This window comes from Anopheles merus, chromosome 2R (genome assembly GCF_017562075.2).
Source record: "Anopheles merus strain MAF chromosome 2R, AmerM5.1, whole genome shotgun sequence".
Lineage (NCBI taxonomy): Eukaryota > Metazoa > Arthropoda > Insecta > Diptera > Culicidae > Anopheles > Anopheles merus.
This window is the reverse complement of record NC_054082.1, coordinates 5836451-5855788: the sequence shown is the minus strand read 5'-3', so window position 1 is coordinate 5855788 and position 19338 is coordinate 5836451. Positions and strand designations below refer to the sequence as shown.

The following is a 19338-nucleotide window of genomic DNA, read 5'->3' as shown; positions in this document are numbered from 1 at the left end:
TGTTTTGAACAGTTTATGTGTAGTGTAATAAACATGCACACACACCAGCCAAGATCTTGCATTTTAGTGATGGGTAGTTTGCAGATTTTGCCGGAGCCGGATCGATCCGATAACGGGGTAATGTATAGAGCGGAGGGATGAGGAGCAATTGTCTCGGATGAGTCCCAATTCGGATTCATTTAGATTCTGGAATAGTTAGGAGTCGTCCAGAGTCGTCTGGATTTGCCTGGAGTCGTTTAGAGTTGTCTGGAGTCGTCTGATGTTTTCTAAAGTTGTCTGGAATCTTGTCTGGAGTCATTTGGAGAGGTTCGGAGCCTATATACGATATGAATATACGATATGCACGAACTCGTTTGAGCTTTTCCGAAGTTTTCCGGAGTCGCCGAGAGTCATCTGGATTCATCTGGAGTTATCTGGAGTCTGTTGGAAACGGTTGAAGTTGTACAGGAGTTGCAAATAAGTCACCCGAGCTCTGGAGTCGTCTGGAGTTATGTCGACTCATCTAAACTTGCCCTAGTTGTTCAATGTCGTCCAGAGTTGGAGTTGAATCCGATTTTGATTCGGAGTCGCTTTCAGTTTTTCAGAGTCGTGGAATCGTACCATATCTACGACTCTCCGTATTACCCATCACTACTTGCATTGGTATACCAGTTTCACCTTTTCTTTCTATCCCTCACGGGATTCCTTGCCCAAACCGCACCTTGCCGATGGTCCAACCACGTCCGAAGCACGTATGACCCACTCCGGTGGAGGGAGGACATGCAATTGCATATTAAATATGGCAGGTTGCCTCCGCTCACGTTTGCGGCACAGGCACAGGTTAGTTGCACAGTCAGCTTCAGACCCCCTCGCTCTGTGTGTACCCAATCACGCCTATATCTCTATCGATGGCAAGATCTTAATCCTGGATCGTGTGGCAGCCACCATCATGTCGATGAGTAATCCAAAACTCGTGCGATCAGTCAGCAAAATAACCGATCATATGCATAATCGGTGACGACACTGCCGTGTGTGTGTGTGTGTGTGCAACGCGATCGGCGCACTTGATGACGTTATTAACTCGCGATGGTGATCGGTCAGTCTGTCGGTTGTTTGGAGGGGAAAGGGACTGCCAGCTCATTCTACACTTCTAAGAACACGTTAGTGCTTCACCAAACTCTTACAACGGGAAGTGGTTCTTTCACATTAACATGAGTCTGAATCTTAGTCAGATAAAAAAGCAAGAAAACATCCATTCCTTTAATTCACTTCTGAACAAAGATCCAAAAACGGGGAGGGGAGTTTTTGTGTTTTATTTCCAGAGAATAGTAGAACATTAGTGTGTGACTGCATGTGTGTGGGTCGGTGTGTCGATGTGTCAATTCAGTGCTTCTGCAATTGCAGATGTGTCTGTGTCTATGTTTTTGTTATCTGTAATTAATTTCCTCTCTAGCACCACGGTTTCCTGTTTTATCCTTTTAATTTTTATTCTCTCCCACCCTTTCCTTCTTACGCATTATCTCTCTCTCTCTCTCTCTAGCAACGAAAGCCTCTCGCTCACTTTTCAAATCATTCAATTTAAACTAGCATATATTAAGCATATTATAAAGATGATCGTGTCTCAGCTTAACGATAACTCTCACGTCAGAAGAGACCTGTGCCCTCTCTCCCCTTCCGTTCTTGTTCCTTGCTTCGCTGTCCATTTACATTGTACAGTGTTGGAAATCCCTCAAATAAAGCGTGCCCGGTTTGCTCTTCTGCGTCAGCCGCTAAAGGTTAATAAAGGTGCGTTGACTTGCTTAGCGTTTCAACTTCTTCTCCTTCGCGAATTCGTTTCTTTATTAATTCATTATAAGTTATTAAAAATCTATGCTTTGTATCTGTTTGTGATTTCATGTTTATGTTCCCTCGTTCCCTTTTTTTCCAGTGCTGCTTAGTATTCGCATAGTAGTAGTAGTAGTAGTAGTAGTAGTAGTAATCCTATCCTATAGCTTACAGTTACATATACATACACATATAAAGGTTGGTGTGTGAATTATTCTGTTTCCAGTATGTTTGAGTGGGTATTTATTATTGGCAGAAAAATAGATGCATTTCTTGTTAATTCTTTTACAACACTATACTATCCCTAATATATATATATATATGTGCCCCCCCTAGCCTTTTTTATACCTAATAATTATCCAGTCCATTCGATACGCTGATTTGACAGTGTGTGTGTGTGCTTGCAAAAAGGGAGATTTTTACGTGTCTCAGCAACATATTTTATACGCGCGGCAGGAAGGAAATCTAATTGCATTGCTTGTCGATCGCGCAACTCCTCCCGCATGCTTTTGGCTTCGTTGATGGCCATTTTTTGTTTTTTTTTTGTTTCCGGTTTCCTATTTACAATTTTAATATCCACTACTACGTTTGGATAGATTTTTTACCGAAAACACACCTTCGAGAGTGTGTGTGTGTGTGTGCATGTGTTTCTTATCTGACTACAGTTAAACCAAAGATAAAGGTACAGCAGAAAGTTAAAGTCAAAGAATTCAGAGAAAAAAAACCTCATACTATCGATCTTGCATGATCTAATCGATTCTATAATTTATCTCTCTCTCTCTCTCTCTCTTCTACTACTGATCGTAGTCGTAATGGTTGTAATCATATATGCATAATAGTTCGAACAAATTCCTCTAGCACTCTATTAACAAAACAAAACAAAGTTCAGGCGCAGATAATCCGGGGCAGATGTATGTCTACATTCGTACAAATAAATAACAAATCCAAACAGAGCGCCGAACTTTTGCCCCTCCCCTCCCCCCTTTTTTTTTACGCCCGTCCGTTCCCTCGATCGTGCGCGGTCCACAATAATGTTTTATGGGGAGGGAAGGAAATGATTTCGTAAAAGAAAAGAAGGGGAAAAAAATGCCAACAAACCTAACACCTTAGCGGATAAAAAAATAGTGTATCCGTGTTAAAATGAATAAGAAGAATCATTTAACAATAATAAATAGCAAATAACATACAAACATAAAGGTACAGCATGGAGTGGTGGTGTAGTGTAAGCATTGTATGAGTATGTTGGGCGTACCATCTATCCCGCGTGCGTCGTATGTGCTGCATGTGTATAGCGTGTATAGTACGTATGCAGGTGTGAGTATAGCGGCGAATTTCGCCAATAGCTCAGCTTCTTCGAGCTTGACCGCAGCGATGCGCAAGAGCACCACCGTCAGCATACTGACGAAGGTGGAAAAATAGTTCAACAAAGTAAAAGTATTTCTAAAATCATGCACATGGCTCGCTGGTGCTCTTGCTGCTGCTGCTGCTGCTGCTGCATGTCGCTTCCTCGAGCCTTGATCGTCCAGCGCGGTTTCCTCAGCAGCGGAAACTCTCCCCCTACTGCGGAAACCCCGCGGGCGATCCGGCTCGGCTGTTTGTAATGGCGTCGGTCCATTATTCGGTGGCAGTAGTGTTGGCGGCGAGGAGAAAATCCACGAACGCGGCTTGAAACCCGTAACCGTACGACGCTCAGTCGTAGCAACGCTTCCATTTGCGACGCCGTTTTCTCCTCTTGCGAACCCACTCTCAAATAATCGGCACCGGCGTCGAGTTGTTGGTCCGTCGCAGTCGTGCCCCGCGTCCCGTCAGCAGGTACGATATGTCCACCACCGGCAGGGCGTTCGGGTTGAGCGCTAGCTTTTGCATCAGCCGTGCCAGTACCTGCTCCAGTCGGTTGCGCTTTTCCGCTAGCGTCTGTGGGGTTTTGTAAAGGAAAAAAAGTGGGAAATGTAAACATTATTTTGATGGGACAAGCACTAAGAATGTGGCAGAAAAGGTGGCTTTCTTCTTTGGATCGCCAGTGACCACCATTATTGAAAGAGCGAAAGCAATTACTATTTATACCAGCACAACTAAGAAGCTGGTGATCAATAGTTTGATCTAGAATCCTTTTTAAGGAGCCAATTGTAATTTTTATGTGTAAAAAAGCGTTATTTTATCGAACTATGTATGTATGAACCTTTGTTCTGGTCGGCTTTGCCCCACCCGTCGGAGGCTGAACCGCGAGGGTACTGCGGTCTGTGTTCAAGCCAGTCTTGGAAATACAGGAGAGAGACAAATAGAGAGAAAGAAAAAATAACAATCAAGGAAAGGTTGACGCCACGCGTTTTATATTTAAAAAAACAATGGTATGAGCGGGCAATGTAACAGTGGCAGTGGCATGATGATTGTGAATGATGATGATCCTTTAAAAGGATTCAAACACATCGTGAAACCCTTACAAATGAGATGACGAAATGAGATGTATGAGATTAAGCGTAATGATTCGTGCTCAGGCACTGTCTCACAACTTACCTTCGGTGGCGGTGGCAACAGCTGTATGATCGGTGTCATCTTCTTCGAACCACCGGAATGGCTTCCGCCGGCTCCGCCGAATCCGGACGATCCTCCGGCAGCGGATCCGGCCGACGTTTGTCCACCACTGCCGTCGTCCTTCTTCGACCCCTTCTTTTGCTTGTCCCGTATCGACAGTAGATGGGCCAGCGAACCAAGATCATGCGGCTGTTGATGTAAAAAAGAGCACAATAAATCAGTGCATTGTCCTTAGTACGTACGCCGCTGCACAGCCGCCACACTCAGTACTTACCGCAAACGTTTTGGCTATCTTGAGCTTCTGCTCGAACTTGTGGAACGCGTACGATTTCATGCACACCGGGTGCGAGTGGCGCGAAATCTTCGAAAACAGCCGCGCACTCTTGTCGACGCGCAGCTCGCAGATGTACACGTGCGGCTCGGAGCTGTCGACCGGCCGGCCCTTGCAGAACGTGATCGGATCGAGCACCCAGCACCGGTCCACCACCAGCTCGATCGGTATCACCTCGTACAGCGGCACGCGCATCACCTCGTTCGGGTAGAAGCGGCGCGTCGGCTCGTGGTACGTCTCGTGCGGCCGCAGATAGTGATGCCCGTACACAAAGCGCCGCCCCTCCTTGTCCTTCCACAGGCTTTCCACGCGAAAGATGTCACACTCGCTGTACTCGATCTTGCCGATCGTTTCGTACGTGTGCTTGCGGACCGGCGCGTTCGGGTTCTTCGGATCGGGCGACATTGGGATGTCGCGCAGCACGTACACCGTGTCGGTCTGGCGGATCTGCAGCTTGCCGCGCATCAGCGACACGTAGTACTGGTAGCCCTCCTCCGTGAACTCGTTCAGCGGAATCTCGTAGTTTACCTCGCGCGGATCGCACTTTTCGCACAGATAGTTCTCGACCGCCGGGTCCGCCTTGGTGCACTCGATGTGCTGCCACACGAGACACTTGGAGCACTGGATCATCAAACCCTCGTCCTTGAACAGCCCGCAGATGCAGCGGATAATGTCTTCCGGTTGCTCCTGGCGTCGGCCGCGCTTCGGTTTCGGCGGCACCGCATCCTCGGCCGGTTCCTTCTTCGGCACGAACCCGCGCAGCAGCTCGTTCTCCTCGCCGATGTACGCCTGCAGCTTCGGTACCTGCTGCTGCTTGCAGGTGTAGTAGTGCGATTTGAGCGCTTCCGAGGCGATCCCTTCCGGCGAGTTGATGCCGTAGTACTTGATCGCGTTGCTCAGCATGATCAGCAGATCTTCCTCGAACACCTTCGGCATGCGGTACACGCCCTGCTCGATGTTGGTCTCGATCTGCGCCAGATCGATCGGTTTCGGGATGCGCTCGTAGTACAGGGGCGTCTTCTTCTTCGATGGCAACTGAAGTTTGCTGATAAACGGCACTCCTTTATCATCTAAAAAAAGGGGAGAAAAGCACAGCAACATAAGTCGATCGTATTTCACTCTCTCGCGGCTCGCAAGACTTACCTTTTAAGGTGGCAATTTCGGTGCAAATATCCTTTAGCGCCACCGCAATGCGGGCCGTCTTCTCCAGCTCCGGATCGTCCTCGACAAAGGCGAGCCCACGGGTGCGAATGTTGCGCGGACAGCGCAAGGCGGAGATTTGTGACGCAAGCGACGGTTTACCCGACCCGCCCACTGTCTGATCACTTCCCGCTGCCGCTCCCTGGCCACCGCTCTCTGTCGCAGCTGCACCTGCTCCACCACTTCCACCGCCGGCGGCCGATGCGAGTGTCGCAGCGCGTTCCTTCTGCCGGCGGATTTTGTTGAGATTGCGCAGCAAAAAGCAATGATGCTCGGCGATCAGTGCCCGCTCCTTGACAGACGGTGGATGGAACGTGGGCAGAGGCGTACCGTTCAGGTGCACTATCGGTTGGTTCTTCTTCGCCTGCCGTTTGCGCGATCGAGCCGCACTGCGTGGACTTAACTCGACCACCAGCGCCCCACTCGCTCCATTGCCACCCGCCGTACCATCGGCTCCGGCCGCTTTGCTCGCATCTGTGTCCGCACCCGCCTCGGAAGCATTTCGTTGGCCACCGATGCCTCCAGGGCCACCAGCGCTGCCACCCGAAGAACCGAGCGGGATCGGTTTGATGCGCTGCGATTTGCCCCCAATCACCCCACGGCACTGTTCCGAGCCGCAGCGGCACGGTTGCCCCTCGGAGGGATTGAACAGACTGAAGTTGTAATCGTAGCACAGCTCCTCGTTCGGCGGAATGTCACGCATAGCGAACAGCGCCATCCGGAACAGCCCGTTCACGGACCACTTCTGCATCTCGCAGTTCGGTGCGCAGGAATGGTTGACGAAGCGACAGTCGCTGCCCATCCGATGGCCGTCGATCACCAAACCACCGTCCAGGTTGAGACAGTAGTGGTGCGTGTCGTTCAGGTACATCGTGCGCATGCGCTCCTTAAACTCTCGCTCGGTCACCACCTCGCCGAGGTACTCCATGATGAAGGTGCCCTTGCTGATGCGCTCCCGCGACCGGATGCCCCAGCCCTTCTCCTCCGTCATGAAGCGCTCCAGCCCGGGCGCGTACTCGTGCCGCTGGATGCACGTGTTGCGGCACCGGTCACCGCACGGGCACTGCTCCGGCACGCACTCCGTGTACACCATCCGGTTGAGGCAGTCGTCCTGGCAGCCGCTGTCCGGTTTGCAGTTGCACTGCGTGTTGTTGTCGGTCGACGGGTTCGCCTTGACGTCGTAGTACACGTTCGTGCGGATCTTGCGATAGTTCCAGCTCGGCACCGAGTTGCGGCCGGGCAGCTTGCCGTTCTCCTGCAGCCACCAGAGATCGTACGGCAGCTGGAAGTCGCGCACCGTACGGCGCAGGAACCGCTCGCAGTAGGCCGGCGGAGGGAGCAGCGTTTCCGGGGGCGTTTTCGGCCCCGAACGGCCCTCCCCGCCCGTCGTACCGTCGTCCTTGTAGCAGTCGGAGAACAGACCCGCCGTAATGTACTTCTTGCGGGGCAGCTTCTTGCTCGTGCCGGCACCACGACCACCGGCCGCCGCACCACCCATCGCAAGCTCCCGCGCTTCACCGGAAGACATCGGCGAGGGGGTGTCGGTGAGCCGGAGGAAATCCGACGGTCCCTCGTCCGGTGGGAGCGGATCGTGCTCCAGCTCCTCCGTCGAGCTGGCCGGCTGCAGCACGTGGGCCGTTTCCTCCGGATCGACCGGCTCAACGATGGGAGACGCGATGGCCGATCGCTTGGACAGATGGGCTGCCGTTTCCGGCGATGGTTCGCCCGAGCCCGGCAGCTCCTTTCGCGGCTTCTTGTTGGGCTTTTCGAGCTGCTGAGCTCGCAGCGTTTCATCGCTTTTGCCGCGCTTCAACCGTGTCGGAATCACGGTTCCCACCGGAGGCGTCGGCGTGACCGACTTCGATGCCGTCACTCTGGTCGCGAGACGAGCGCTTTCGATTGGTTCGGCAAGGCCGGGTGGCACCGATTTGCGGCCGTCCAGTCGCTGCTTCTTTCTGCCTGCGGTGCGCTCGGCCGCGGCCACCATCGGGCTGGGCGAGGAGAGCGGAGAGGCGGGCGTACGCTGCATGAACGCTGCCGAAGGGTTGCCAGTAAGGGCAAGCGCCGTCCGTGGCCGTCCCCGCCCGGGCCCGGTAGTGGCGGTGGGCGAGTTGGGCGTTTCCGTTGCCGTAATGGGTGAGGTTGTGCGCGGCCGGCCCCTCGGTCGGCCGGGTGTCTTCGGCGAGGTGGCAATCGGTTCGATCACCACCGTCGGCGTGATGACCGACTGCATGCGCGAGATAGAGCGCGAATGGAGGCGCTTCAGCAGCGGCATCGAGTCCAGTGACGTTGAGTCCTCGTTGTGCAGTGCGGCAATTCCGCCGGAATGGGGACGCACCGGTGTGCTGGACTGGGACGCTCCCTTTCCGGCCGACTCGTGCTCTGCATCGTGTTGCTGGTGGTAGTGGTGGTGCAGTTTCTTCACCTCGGACGGATCCAGCGCCACCGAGGAGCTGCGCGTTCGACGAATGACTCCGGCGGCATCATCCTGCGGCGATGTTTCCGCACTCGTGGCGGGTTCTTTGCCGGCGCGCTTTGCTGCCGAAGGAGGCCTCCCGGGTGGTAGACGGCTGTTTTCCTTGTTTTCCTTAGCCGCGGCAACCTTGGACAGGGTTTCGCTCAGCCGCACAATGTTGGGCAGCTGCTCCGACGCAACCGACACACTCTTGCTACGGTTTCGCTCCTTTGCCGACCGGATTTCCGTGTCCATCGAAGCCTTCTGGCGCTTACCGACTGCAGTCTCGGGCAGTGGCTTCGGTGCTTCCTGTCTCTTCTTGCCTTTGCGACCTACTGTGCCGGCCGCTGCTGCCGGCGGTTCGTCTCTGAGTCCTCTCGAGCGATGTGCCGCCAACTGATGCTCCGCTGCCAGTGGGTTTATCACGGACTTACGGCCACGGCCTCCCGTCGCCGGTGGTGTCGTTGCAACGTCGCGAGAACCTCCTCCCGGTAGAGGCAGCTTGCCTTGCAGCTTCTCCAGGCTTACCACGGACAGTCGCGGCCGCCCAACGCCCGTGTGTCGCTCGATAAAGCAGTCCGTCGGTTCGCCCTCCTTCGGTACGCGATCGCACGCCGCATGCTTTCCTGTGGAAGGGTGCTGCTGCTGCTGCCTTTCCTTCATACGCGTCTTTTCCGCCTCGGACGGTACGTGGCGCGTTAGGTTGGACGAATCGAACAGATCCGGCCCGACTTCCGGCTTCAAATCCAGCACCGACAGCCCATCATCCAGAGGGTCATTCTCCGGAAGCTTCTTCTTCTTCTTCTTCACCGTGGGAAAGCCGGTGCGATTGGGCTTTTTGCGCTTTTTCTTCATCAGCAGATGATGGGCGCCGGTTTTGGTGAGCAGCTTCTCCAGCACCTTCTCGGAGGAGGCCGACGCGGTCGAGATGGTTGCCAGCAATGCACTGCCCGCTCCCAGCCCGGCCGCTTTTCGCTGGGCAGCCGTCAGCACCTGCAGTTCCTCCGACTCCAGCTTGGTGGCCACATTGCCCGAGGAGCCAGAGGAGGAGGAGGAACCAATGGCACCGGCGGCAGCAGCGTCCTTGCCACCCAAGCGGGGCGAATCGAGCATTTCAACCTTTGCGATAAGCGACGGTATGGAGGAGGGTGGCGGTATCACCAGCTCCAGATCGACCGTTGGCTCAAACACTCCTGGCGGTGGTCCGGCAGACGAGGCGGAGTACGCACCAGAAGAGGCGGCGGGATGCACCGATCCGGACGATTGTATAACCGATGGCCGTGCCGGTGGCGTTGAACGATGTTGGGGCCCGGCTGAACTTTCACTCATTGTGCCGGGTTGACCGGAAGCTCCCGTTGTTTGCCGCTCCCGACTGACGGTCGAGGACGAAATCGACGATCCTTCCTGCTGGCGATTGGTCTTTTTCTTGCTTCCACCTCCAGTCGCAGAAGGATTCGCTTGTCCAGTAGCATTAGAGGGACTTCCACCAACAGCGCCATCAACAGCCGCCTTTCGACCAGCGGTATGTCCGTCCGACAGAGAGCTTCCTGCATCGCCCACCGTGCCCGACGCTCCACCTCCATTCACGATCGTCAGCGGAGAATCGCTCGACTTAATCTGCAGCTGCAGCTCGGTGTCGGTCGGGACGGGACCGGGTTCGGGGGATTTCAGTAGATGCCGTTTCTTGGGCGTCACCGCCTTGGTGGCTGCACCCGAGATGGAAGACCCAGTCGCTGCCGAGTTGGCCGATGATCTCGCGCCACTCGCAAAGGCGCACGGGTTCAACACGGTATGGCTGCCGGTGAAGCTTGAATTTGCTGACCCGGAACCGGACCCCGTAGCGCCACTCGTAGAACTGTTTCCACTATCGACGTTACTTCCAGCGGCAGTCGCGCTACTACCACCAACACCACCACCGTTACCCCCACTACTACCGGTCTTCACTTCATCCACTCCACTGTTGTTGTCACTGTTGTTTCCTTTCTCGCCAGGAGTCAACAGGTAGTGCCGCTTCTTGAGCGGAAGTTTGTGATCGTCCGGGCTCTGCGTTGGGACGGTTTTCTTGTTCCGCCGCTTGCCCGTACCACCACCACCGCCGGCTCCGCCACCATTGCCTAGCGCAGCGGCACCTCCACCACCACCGCCCGGTGCATTTGCCCCACCCGTTGTCGAGGGGGAGTCCGTCACATGCTCGGAAGCTTTCCGTTTCTTCACCGAGCGCTTCGTTTGGTGTCCCTTGCCCGATGTTGGTGTTGCGGCGGCAGGTGCATTCGTGGCCGTTGCCTCCTCCGGTGGGCTGACTGATCGTCCAGCGCCGGACGGTGCTTGGCCAGCTTCATTGCTGACCGTTCCACCCACAATGCGACACATGCCACTGAAGCTTTCGCTCAGCCGATCGATCTCAACGTTCAGCTTCAAATCGAGCCCGGACGAACTGGCCGCACCACTAGCAGCACCACCACCACCACCACCGCTCACCATCTCCGCCGTAGTGCCGGGTGCCACCGACATCGAACGTAGCCGCTTCTTGCGCCGCCTCATCCTGGCCGCCGCATGCCTCGAGCCGGCCGAACGACTGCTGCACCGGCTCATCGTGCTCAGGCGCCGCTGCCGTATCTTGCCGCAGCTGCCGATCACACCGTAGCTCTTGACCGACATCACCTCCAGCCGGTCGCTGGCGCAGCTCTTCCTTCGGCTGCGCTTCGAGCAGACCGACTTGGTGGGCGATGCTTTCGGGATCGTCCCGTCGGCAATGCGCGCCAGCAGGTCGACCGAACCGGCAATGCCGCCGAGCGCAAACGAGGACGTGGACTTCTGAAACCGCCGACTGCACTCCTCCGAGTTCTTGATCACGTTCGCTTTCGAGAGGGGAAGCTTCTTGACCCCCAGCAGCCTGCCGCCTTCCTCCGCGTCGTCCTTGCCGCCATCGTCGGCCGCCGCACCACGCAGCAGAAACGCGGCAAAAGCATTCTTCGGCGCGACGGTCGTGCTGGAGAAGGTGTAGATGGAGGATTTCTTCGCTTCGCTCGACCCGGGCTGCTGCTTGCTGCTGCCACTCATCGATGCAACTACCCGGTCGAAGTTGTTGACCGGCAGCACGGGAGCGGTGCTGTTCTTCGGCGCGAGCAGAACGTCCAAACTTCCGACCGATTTGCCGGCGGGCAGGGCGCCGGCTGTGGCCGTACTTCCCGTCCCACCCGGTTGCTTTTTCACGCCCGGTGGTCGACCACGCTTCACCAACGCGGACGACTTTTGCTTGAGCGCGACGGAAGCAGTCGCAGCGACCGAAGGCTTCGTCGGCGGGTCTTTCGGGGCGGGCTGCAGTGGTTTGGTCCGGACGCGGTCACCAAACCGTCGCTTTACCACCAGCTCGGCCTCTTCTTCCTCGTCCTCGTCCTCATCGTCCGAGTCGAGCTTGTTGCTGCCGTGCTTTGCGAGATTCGCTTTCCTTCTCCGATCGATCGTCGTGCTGGAGGGCGGTCTGCCTCGAGGAGCTTTTGCTGCTCCACGCCCTTTCGCGACTGTTTTCGGCGGGGTGGGTTTTCGGGGCGTTCGCGGAAGCTTTGCGTTCGATTTGGTGGTAGCCACGTTCGCTTTCCTTCCCCTGCCAGACGTTGCTCGCTTCACCTTGTCCGCTCCGCTGCTGCTGTTCGCACCACGATCCACGCCGGAATGGTCCGTGAATAAGCTCTCGCGACTCTCTGCACTGCTGCTGCTCGTACTGCTGCTCGTGCTGCTGCTATCTTCGTCGCTCGTACTGCCCAGCGTCAGCCCCGCCATGAACATTATTTCCAGCTCGCCAACGCTGGCCGACTTGGTGCTGCCACCGCCGCCGCCCCCATCGCTCGACGCGTTGTAGTTTTTCCGATCGCTGAGATTGTTGTTGTGATGCTGATGGTCGTGCTGGTTATGGTGCTGCTGCTGCTGCTGCTGCTGCTGCTGATGGCTGCCTATTTTCTTGCGCCGTTTTCGCCGCACCTGTTTGCGATGCCGCGTGCTGCAGTCGCTGCGATAGCCGCAGCTCTTCGCCCGCCCGTAGTCGCTGCGGTAGCCTCCCGCCCGGCTGCAGCTGCGCCTCGAGCGAGAGCTAAAGTCCGACTTGTAGCCGGACAGCCGGCTGCGCCCACTGCTCGCTCCAACGCCGCCATAATCGCTGATGTAGCCGCTCTGCGAGGCAAGCCGCTTGCTGCAGCAGATCGTCGAATGGCCACCGTCGCTCTTGTACCCGCTGAGCCGTGGTTCGTGAAACTTTTTGCTAATATCGATCTTCTGCCAGTGCGGATCGAGCCGATCCTCGGCTTGCTGCTGCGACCGGGCGGCCGGATCGTTAGCAGGGCCTCCCCGTCCGGCGCCGGCTGGCTGCTGATGCGCTGCCGTGTCCTTCTTCGGCGGTCTCCCGACGCCCCGTTTCTTCGGCCCCCGGGGAGGATACAGGACGCGCTCGGTAGCGTACGTGTTGCGATCGAGACAGGAGGTGAGCGCGTAGGAGGACGCGGCACCGGACGTTCGGCTTCCACTCCCTGCGGCTCCCGGTGGCACGGGTAGGACCGAGTTTGCAGCGTACGCCGCTCCACCGGCCGACAGTATGGCACTCGACGCACTCGAAGCGCTTCCCCGTGCTTCCGATTTGCTGCGGCGCGATGAGGTGGACGAACTGGTCGCTCCCACCGTCGATCGCAGGTGAGACGCCGATCTCGTTTTATCCGTCTTCGGTGAACCGGTGGAGCTGTGCGTGGACAGAATGCCCGAGTCGGGCGACTCGCTAACAGTCGGAATGGTGACCGACCTTGACGAACCTGTCGGTCGGGCTGCGGGTGGTGGGGCGGGTGCTGCTTGCAAGCTTGACTTTGGAGGACGACCACGACGTTTCGGTGCCGGAGCTGGTACCGGCAGGTCCGTCGTTTTCATACCCCCGGTGGTAAGCCCATTTACTAGCGGAGTGTTACGGCCCACCGAGGCAGGCGGCAACGTTGAAGGTACGGGAGATTCAGTCTTAATTTTGCGGATATCCAACTCAAATGCCGCCACTCCACCACCACCGCCACCACCTCCCGGGCCTGGACCGGCGCTTCCTATCGCTGGGTCTGCACCTTCCTCCATGGAGGAAGAGGAAGACGACGAGGACGAGCCAGACGACGATGAGGACGAGGAGGATGAGGATGGCGAACCACCTCCACCACCACCAGCGGCACTGTTTACAGCCGTTCCGCTCACACCCGCCGGCATCGCTCCCGCGCCGCTGCCACCAACCGTGCCAAGCATTTGCGTCTTCACGACAAAATCCCGCAACAGGCTGGAAGTGTACTGTTGCGTCGGGGCGGACAACCCCCGGATACTTTCGGCATCGGAACCACTTTCCACCCGCCGAATGGCTGCACTGACTAGCGCCGGAAGCTCGTTGTCGCTCGAGCACGAACCGCCCTCGGCCGTCAGTCCACCGTCCCCGGCCGACGACATGCCGCCGCCGAGTGTGGGCGGAAACGCACCGTGCTGTTTGGCCGGTGTGGACGTGGAGAGGGGTGGCCGGTTCAGCAGCAGCCCTCCCGCACTGCCATCGGTCAACGTTAGCAGGCCATTGCCGTCCTTGCCGCTGCCTTTCGTCGACTGTAAGCTCTTCGCTTTTGTTCGCATTGCCGCGAATGCTTTGCCGTCCTCGTCGGAGGAGCTCGAGTCGGACGAGGTGAACTCGTTCGTCCGGTTCGCCGCACCGCTCTTGCTCCCGCTGCGCCCGCTGGGCAGATCTTCCTCGTCCTCCTCATCGCTACTGCTGGATGTAGCGGTTCGGCTTGCCTGGAGTGAAAAGAAAGGAAGAGGAATTATTTCAACCATCGATTGGAAAATACTTTAAAAGTATAAAAATGCGAGAAATTGAAGAGTATAAAAATGTGTTTTTTTTTTTGTGTTTTGGTTAGGACCGAACTCATCAGAGCTCATAAAGGATATTTTAGGCAACAAATGTTGACATAAAAACCACATTTTATCATTTGCGTTCCTATATATATATAAATTTTATCATTTGCGTACATATATCATATGTGTTCCTGTTATGTGGTTTTAAAAAGCCTCGCGGTCATTAAATCATCACGTACAAAACCGCATGCATCGGAATATGAGTTCATCGCACGGTCGTTTGTGGTTTTGAAATGACAGACACACAAAGGCAAATCAAACATGTTTTATGGCTCCAACTAATAGCGAAAAGCTTTGAAATTCTATCATAATTGTGTTGGGTTGATCAAAAAGCAAATATCGCATTAAACAATATCCCAAATCACGTCCTCCAACAGATGTGTAAGAAAACATCTAAGTCGTAAGAAACTTCTCGATAAACTGTCCCAGTTTTTTTTCTCAAGCATGACCTACTCTCTCCGGTACGCGTTTACAATCAAAAACATACCTTCTTTCGCTTGAGAATTTTCTGCTTTTTGCCAGCTGCGATAGCACTCCCAGACGCGACCGCCGCTGACGACGCCGTCCTTGCATGGCGTCCCCCACCCACCGTTTGCTTCGCCTTATCGTCCTGCTGCTGATGATGATTGCTGTTGTCGCCAGCGGTACTGCTCGTGTCGCTATCGCTGTTGCTCGTGCAGGACGAGAAGGACGAGCTGGCCGAACTGGAATCACTTTCACTGACGCTTTTCTTTGTGCGACCCGCGCTGCTGCCATCGTTGCCCGACGACGACCGACGCTTCCTAGCCTTGGTGTGCATCGCTCTGCTCCGCTCTTCCCGTTTGTCGTCGGGCAGCATTCTACTGCCCTGCTTGCGCGAAGCAGCCGTTGCCGTTAACGCTTTGCTACCACCGCCTTCGCTCGACACACGCTGCTGGGCGGTTGGCGGTGGAGGTGCTCTAGCGCGAGTTGAACTCGTCTCCACCGCCGTCACCATGGCACTCTTTGCTGCATTGGATCCTTTCTTCGTGGCGCCGTCCTTGAACGAATCCACTTTCGTGGAGGATCCGGCGGGTAGCACTAGCCCCGCGGGCGATGCGCGTTCGCCGCCGAGAACGTTTTCCGCATTTTTCTGCCTTCGATCAGCTGCTGCTGCTGCTGCTCCGCCGCCGACAGGAAGGCTGTCCTGTTGCATCAGCTGCTGGTGCTGATGGTTGGAACCGATCGACGCTGTCGGTGAAGGCGTTGGTGTCGCGTTCGATTGGCTTCGAGGAATGGCTATTTTCATTCGAAGTCCGGCACTATCGGAACTGTTGGGGAATGTCAAATCAATGTTATTAGTGTTTGTTTCGTTTACTGGTCTTTTTCCGTTGTCGCCGTACCTCATAACACTAAATTGTTGTGGTTTTTCTGGTGGCACTCCTCCTCCTCCGCCGCTGCTCTGTTTGCTGCTGGTTTTGCTCGTGGACGCCGACGACGAGTCGGAATCGCTCGACGAGTCCGAGCCATCGTCCGAGTCGGAGGACGACGAGGACGATGACGACGAAGAGAGCGGCGATTTGGCATTGTCCGCCGGATTGGTGCCAGCCGCGTCTGCTGTACTGCTTTTCACGATGGTCATTTTGCTGGGCGGCTGTTGAAAAATGCTACTTTCTTGGGAAATAAAATAGAGAGCCCGAGCACTTCGCCACACGGGTGCTTCTCTGTAGCTTGCGCTTATTTCACTTCAATTCACAAGCAGTTCGTAAAAGCTTCACTGTGTTTTTTGTTTAAATTCGTAATAGCTGTTTGCATCTGCAACGAAAGTAAAAACAAAAAACAAATTAATACCTTAGAGTAACCATATCTAAATCTAATTTAGCCATAAATCTCCGACATAATCCTTATTATTTGAAGCGACCTTTTTTTCTCCATCCAAACTGCATTACGCTTCGGGCATGATGGATGCTATGTTATGACACCGAGCAATCTGCTAAAGGAAAGTGATCCCTACTCAATGAAAGTTATCTTCCGAAAGCGTTAAAAGTGTTTTCTAAAGAAATTTTGTCCTGCACGTTGTGTCCTTTCTTCCGCCCGACCAGCAAGCCCACCGATACTGTGTGCCCCATACATCATACATAATTTCCAGCTACAAGAGCCCAGCACCCGCCCATGCGTCTCATTTGGCAGGTAGCCGGCGGTGGCGGGCCTTCTTTTTCCATGTGTCTGTCCGGCCGTCGGCGGTGGTAAAAGGGACCGACCGGGTCGACGACGGTATCATAAATCTTGTTTTCCCCCAGAACGACGAAGAGCGTGGAGAGGCGGCCACGGCACGATAGGTCGTGTGGTGTTCAAGGTCGAGGACCAAGCAGCGAGGACCGATGGGAGATATTGTCGAGGATAAGCATTCGTCCTTGGATTACGTCACGTAGCCACCCTCGCTCGGGCTTCTAGGCTAGGCGGCTGGTTGGGCATTCTCGCAGCTGACACAATTGTTACTCAGTTTTGGTTTACAAACACATCTCGTGCCTTCTTTACTGAAGAGCAATGGTGAACACGTACACAAACTGACGGGTTGTCAACCACATAACGAAGGGTAGAACATAAATAAATTACATTTAGACAGACCAGCAGAAATTGTCATATGCCTCTGCAACTACACCAGTGCACTCGATTTGTCCGCATTTCTTTACGCTATGCTAATACGCACACCAAACGGTGTACTTTCTTTCCACACGATCGTGCACACAAAACCCGTATAAATTCCAAACCCAACTTCTTCAAACCAGTGAAACCGGTGGGAAACTATTTGGGTCATAATAACAGTTAAGGGGATTGTGGCTGTGGACGGTGATGACGACACGTTTTGGGGTGAACGATTCCTCTCTCGGGGTTCGGGTTCGGGCTGGCTTGGTAGGGCCCAGTGTGTGCGTGTGTGCTGTGCTGTGCAGTGCTGTGGATGTGAAGGAATGTGGTCACTGTTTGGTTCGTCGGTGGAATTACCATGTTTCAAACGGCAGATAATAAAAAAAAAAGATCTATTTTTAATACACAAATTAGGGTAGTAAAAAAAACGCACGGAACTCTCTAATATCTTTGGCGCGGGGAATGTTTATAATACGGTTACGGATAGTGGGAAAAACATAAACGTACCCGCACATGGAACATCAATCAGTGCCAGCGCACAAACACACTCACTCACACGCATGCACGCACGCACACACTCACAAACACACACAGTTCTACTGCGTCAATGTGGTGGTGGTGTGCAGCAGAAGGCGCCTGTTTTGACTGGCGCGTTAGATTTCACCAACACACGCGCACATGCCCGATGACAACACACAACAAGTACGCACACCACTCTTGGAAGCAACCAAAACATTACCAGGCCTTTGCGCGCTAATTTTCTCGCACCGCACCAAAACTGATTGACGATTTTACGATCTACTTCACAGCACACTGTGAGCGACGGTCGCGATAAAGACAAACACACTGATCGATTTCATGCACGCAAATCCCTCCACGATCGATTCCGTACGCGTCTTACGGAGGGCACAGACTGTATGACAGCTGCTGCTCTCACATCAAAACAACGGCTGGCGTTCTTCAGCAGCTCCCGATGTGTGTTTACACTTGCTCGCACAGAGACACAAATCCCGCTTTTCCTTTCTTCATTCACGACTTTTTTTTAAGGGTTGCCTCCGCCGGGCTTCGTGGCACTGAGCTGAGATGCGTCGTGCTGCTGCCCCGTCTGCTTCTAACGTTGCGAAACAAAACAAACCACCAACTGGCCCAACACAACTGACATGCACGCACGCACACACACACACACTCGCACCTCCGTCGAACGGAAGGGGGATTCTCTATCTCACGCACACACGCTCACTCAATCGCGACAAGCGAACGACCCTGCTGCTGCTGCTTGTCGTTTCATCTCGCTCTCGCACACACGCACTCGCGCTCGCACTCGCCAATCTTCTTCCTGCGCTGTAGCTCACTATCTGCCACACACTTTCACCCCGCCGTACTGCTGCAAAAACTGCATCCCAAATTGTGCGTTCGGCCGAGCAGCGCCATAATGCGACTCGCTCACCTGAACTGCATCGCACACACCCCGCACGGAAATCACGCCCGCCGTCAGGCGTTTTGCTCACGGCGAAATTTACTCCACTCCGCGGACACTTTATTGTAAAATGCACCCGACTGCGGGAGCGACACACACACACACACACAGGCGCGCACCACCCGTTTCGCTTACGCACGACAGACGACGACAGACGGCATGCAGCTGAACCGTTTATTCTCCCCCCTCCCCCTTGTGAACGTATAAATATCAATTCTAAAATGGCGTCTCACCGTCAAGACGACACCACACTGCTGGCACACACGGGCGAGCGGTAGAACAACATGCGAATTCGATTGCCGCACACTTTGCACGCGCGATTTTCGGTCGATTTCGATGCACTTTTTATGAAGAATGTGAAAAAAAACCCCACTTCTGTATTCAGCACCGCAAGCAGGATTTGGAATTATCTCACCATCCCGATCGGTGTCGTCAGAGCATCAGAATTATGATGGGACATGTTGTGACGGCGGCCCTTCGAACCCTGTTCTGTTTACCACCACTTTTGCTCACCATATTTCACACGGTTGATTTTTCCGCACAAACAGTAGGCCTAGCGCATCACACCGTCTGTGATGGAATCGGCTTTTTTCCATCCCATCCTGCTGACCATTTTCGTCGGATCACACTGGTGACGAAGGGCTGTTGTTTCTTCTCCCTTCTTCTTCGTCTTCTTTCTACTCGACCGCTGCCAAAACCACTGTAATCTGTGCTGTGCTGTAACTCTTTACTTTTTCTCAACTCCGCACAAAACAGCACACTCGCGCACGATGCACAATCACTAACCTGCAGTGCTGGGAACTGCTTCGAATGCAGTTTTACGTACGTTCGACCGCTTTTGCTGCACCGATCGCGGTTTTTTCTTTCCCGATTCGCACGGCGCGACTTTCGCAATGGAAAATATTTTTTCTCATTTCCACCGTCAGACTGAGCGCGCAGTCAAACGAGTGCAGCCGATCTCACCAACACCAACGGGACGGGCGCTGTGTGTACCATACTGTCAGCAGCATACGCGCGCTCTTTCCC

General features: G+C 54.6%; 1 protein-coding gene across 6 annotated transcripts; it reads right to left on the bottom strand.

The window, feature by feature from the left end:
• Positions 1-1400: 1400 nt before the first annotated feature.
• LOC121600919 (histone-lysine N-methyltransferase ash1) lies at positions 1401-19297 on the bottom strand. 6 transcript variants are annotated; one of them, XM_041929692.1, is made up of 8 exons: positions 18546-19297; positions 15593-16004; positions 14719-15520; positions 5810-14111; positions 4610-5736; positions 4318-4524; positions 3983-4057; positions 1401-3717 (listed from the first exon to the last, which is right to left on the bottom strand). In XM_041929692.1, the coding sequence occupies exons 2-8, from the start codon at positions 15829-15831 to the stop codon at positions 3550-3552; spliced, it is 10920 nt and encodes a 3639-aa protein (XP_041785626.1). In that variant the 5' UTR covers positions 15832-16004; positions 18546-19297; the 3' UTR covers positions 1401-3549. The 6 variants fall into 6 exon arrangements, with proteins under 6 accessions (XP_041785626.1, XP_041785633.1, XP_041785639.1 ...); XM_041929699.1 differs by having other exon boundaries at positions 18826-19297; XM_041929705.1 differs by having other exon boundaries at positions 19099-19297.
• Positions 19298-19338: the final 41 nt, after the last annotated feature.

What these genes read in the sequence shown, in the direction of transcription:
- LOC121600919 (XM_041929692.1), bottom strand. Translation starts at nt 15,831, where the DNA reads ATGACCATCGTGAAAAGCAGTACAGCAGACGCGGCTGGCACCAATCCG. An exon ending in AAATTCTCAAGCGAAAGAAG is followed by an intron (nt 14,112 to 14,718) that starts GTATGTTTTTGA and finishes TTTTCACTCCAG; the next exon opens with GCAAGCCGAACCGCTACATC. An exon ending in TGTTGCCACCGCCACCGAAG is followed by an intron (nt 4,058 to 4,317) that starts GTAAGTTGTGAG and finishes TGTATTTCCAAG; the next exon opens with ACTGGCTTGAACACAGACCG.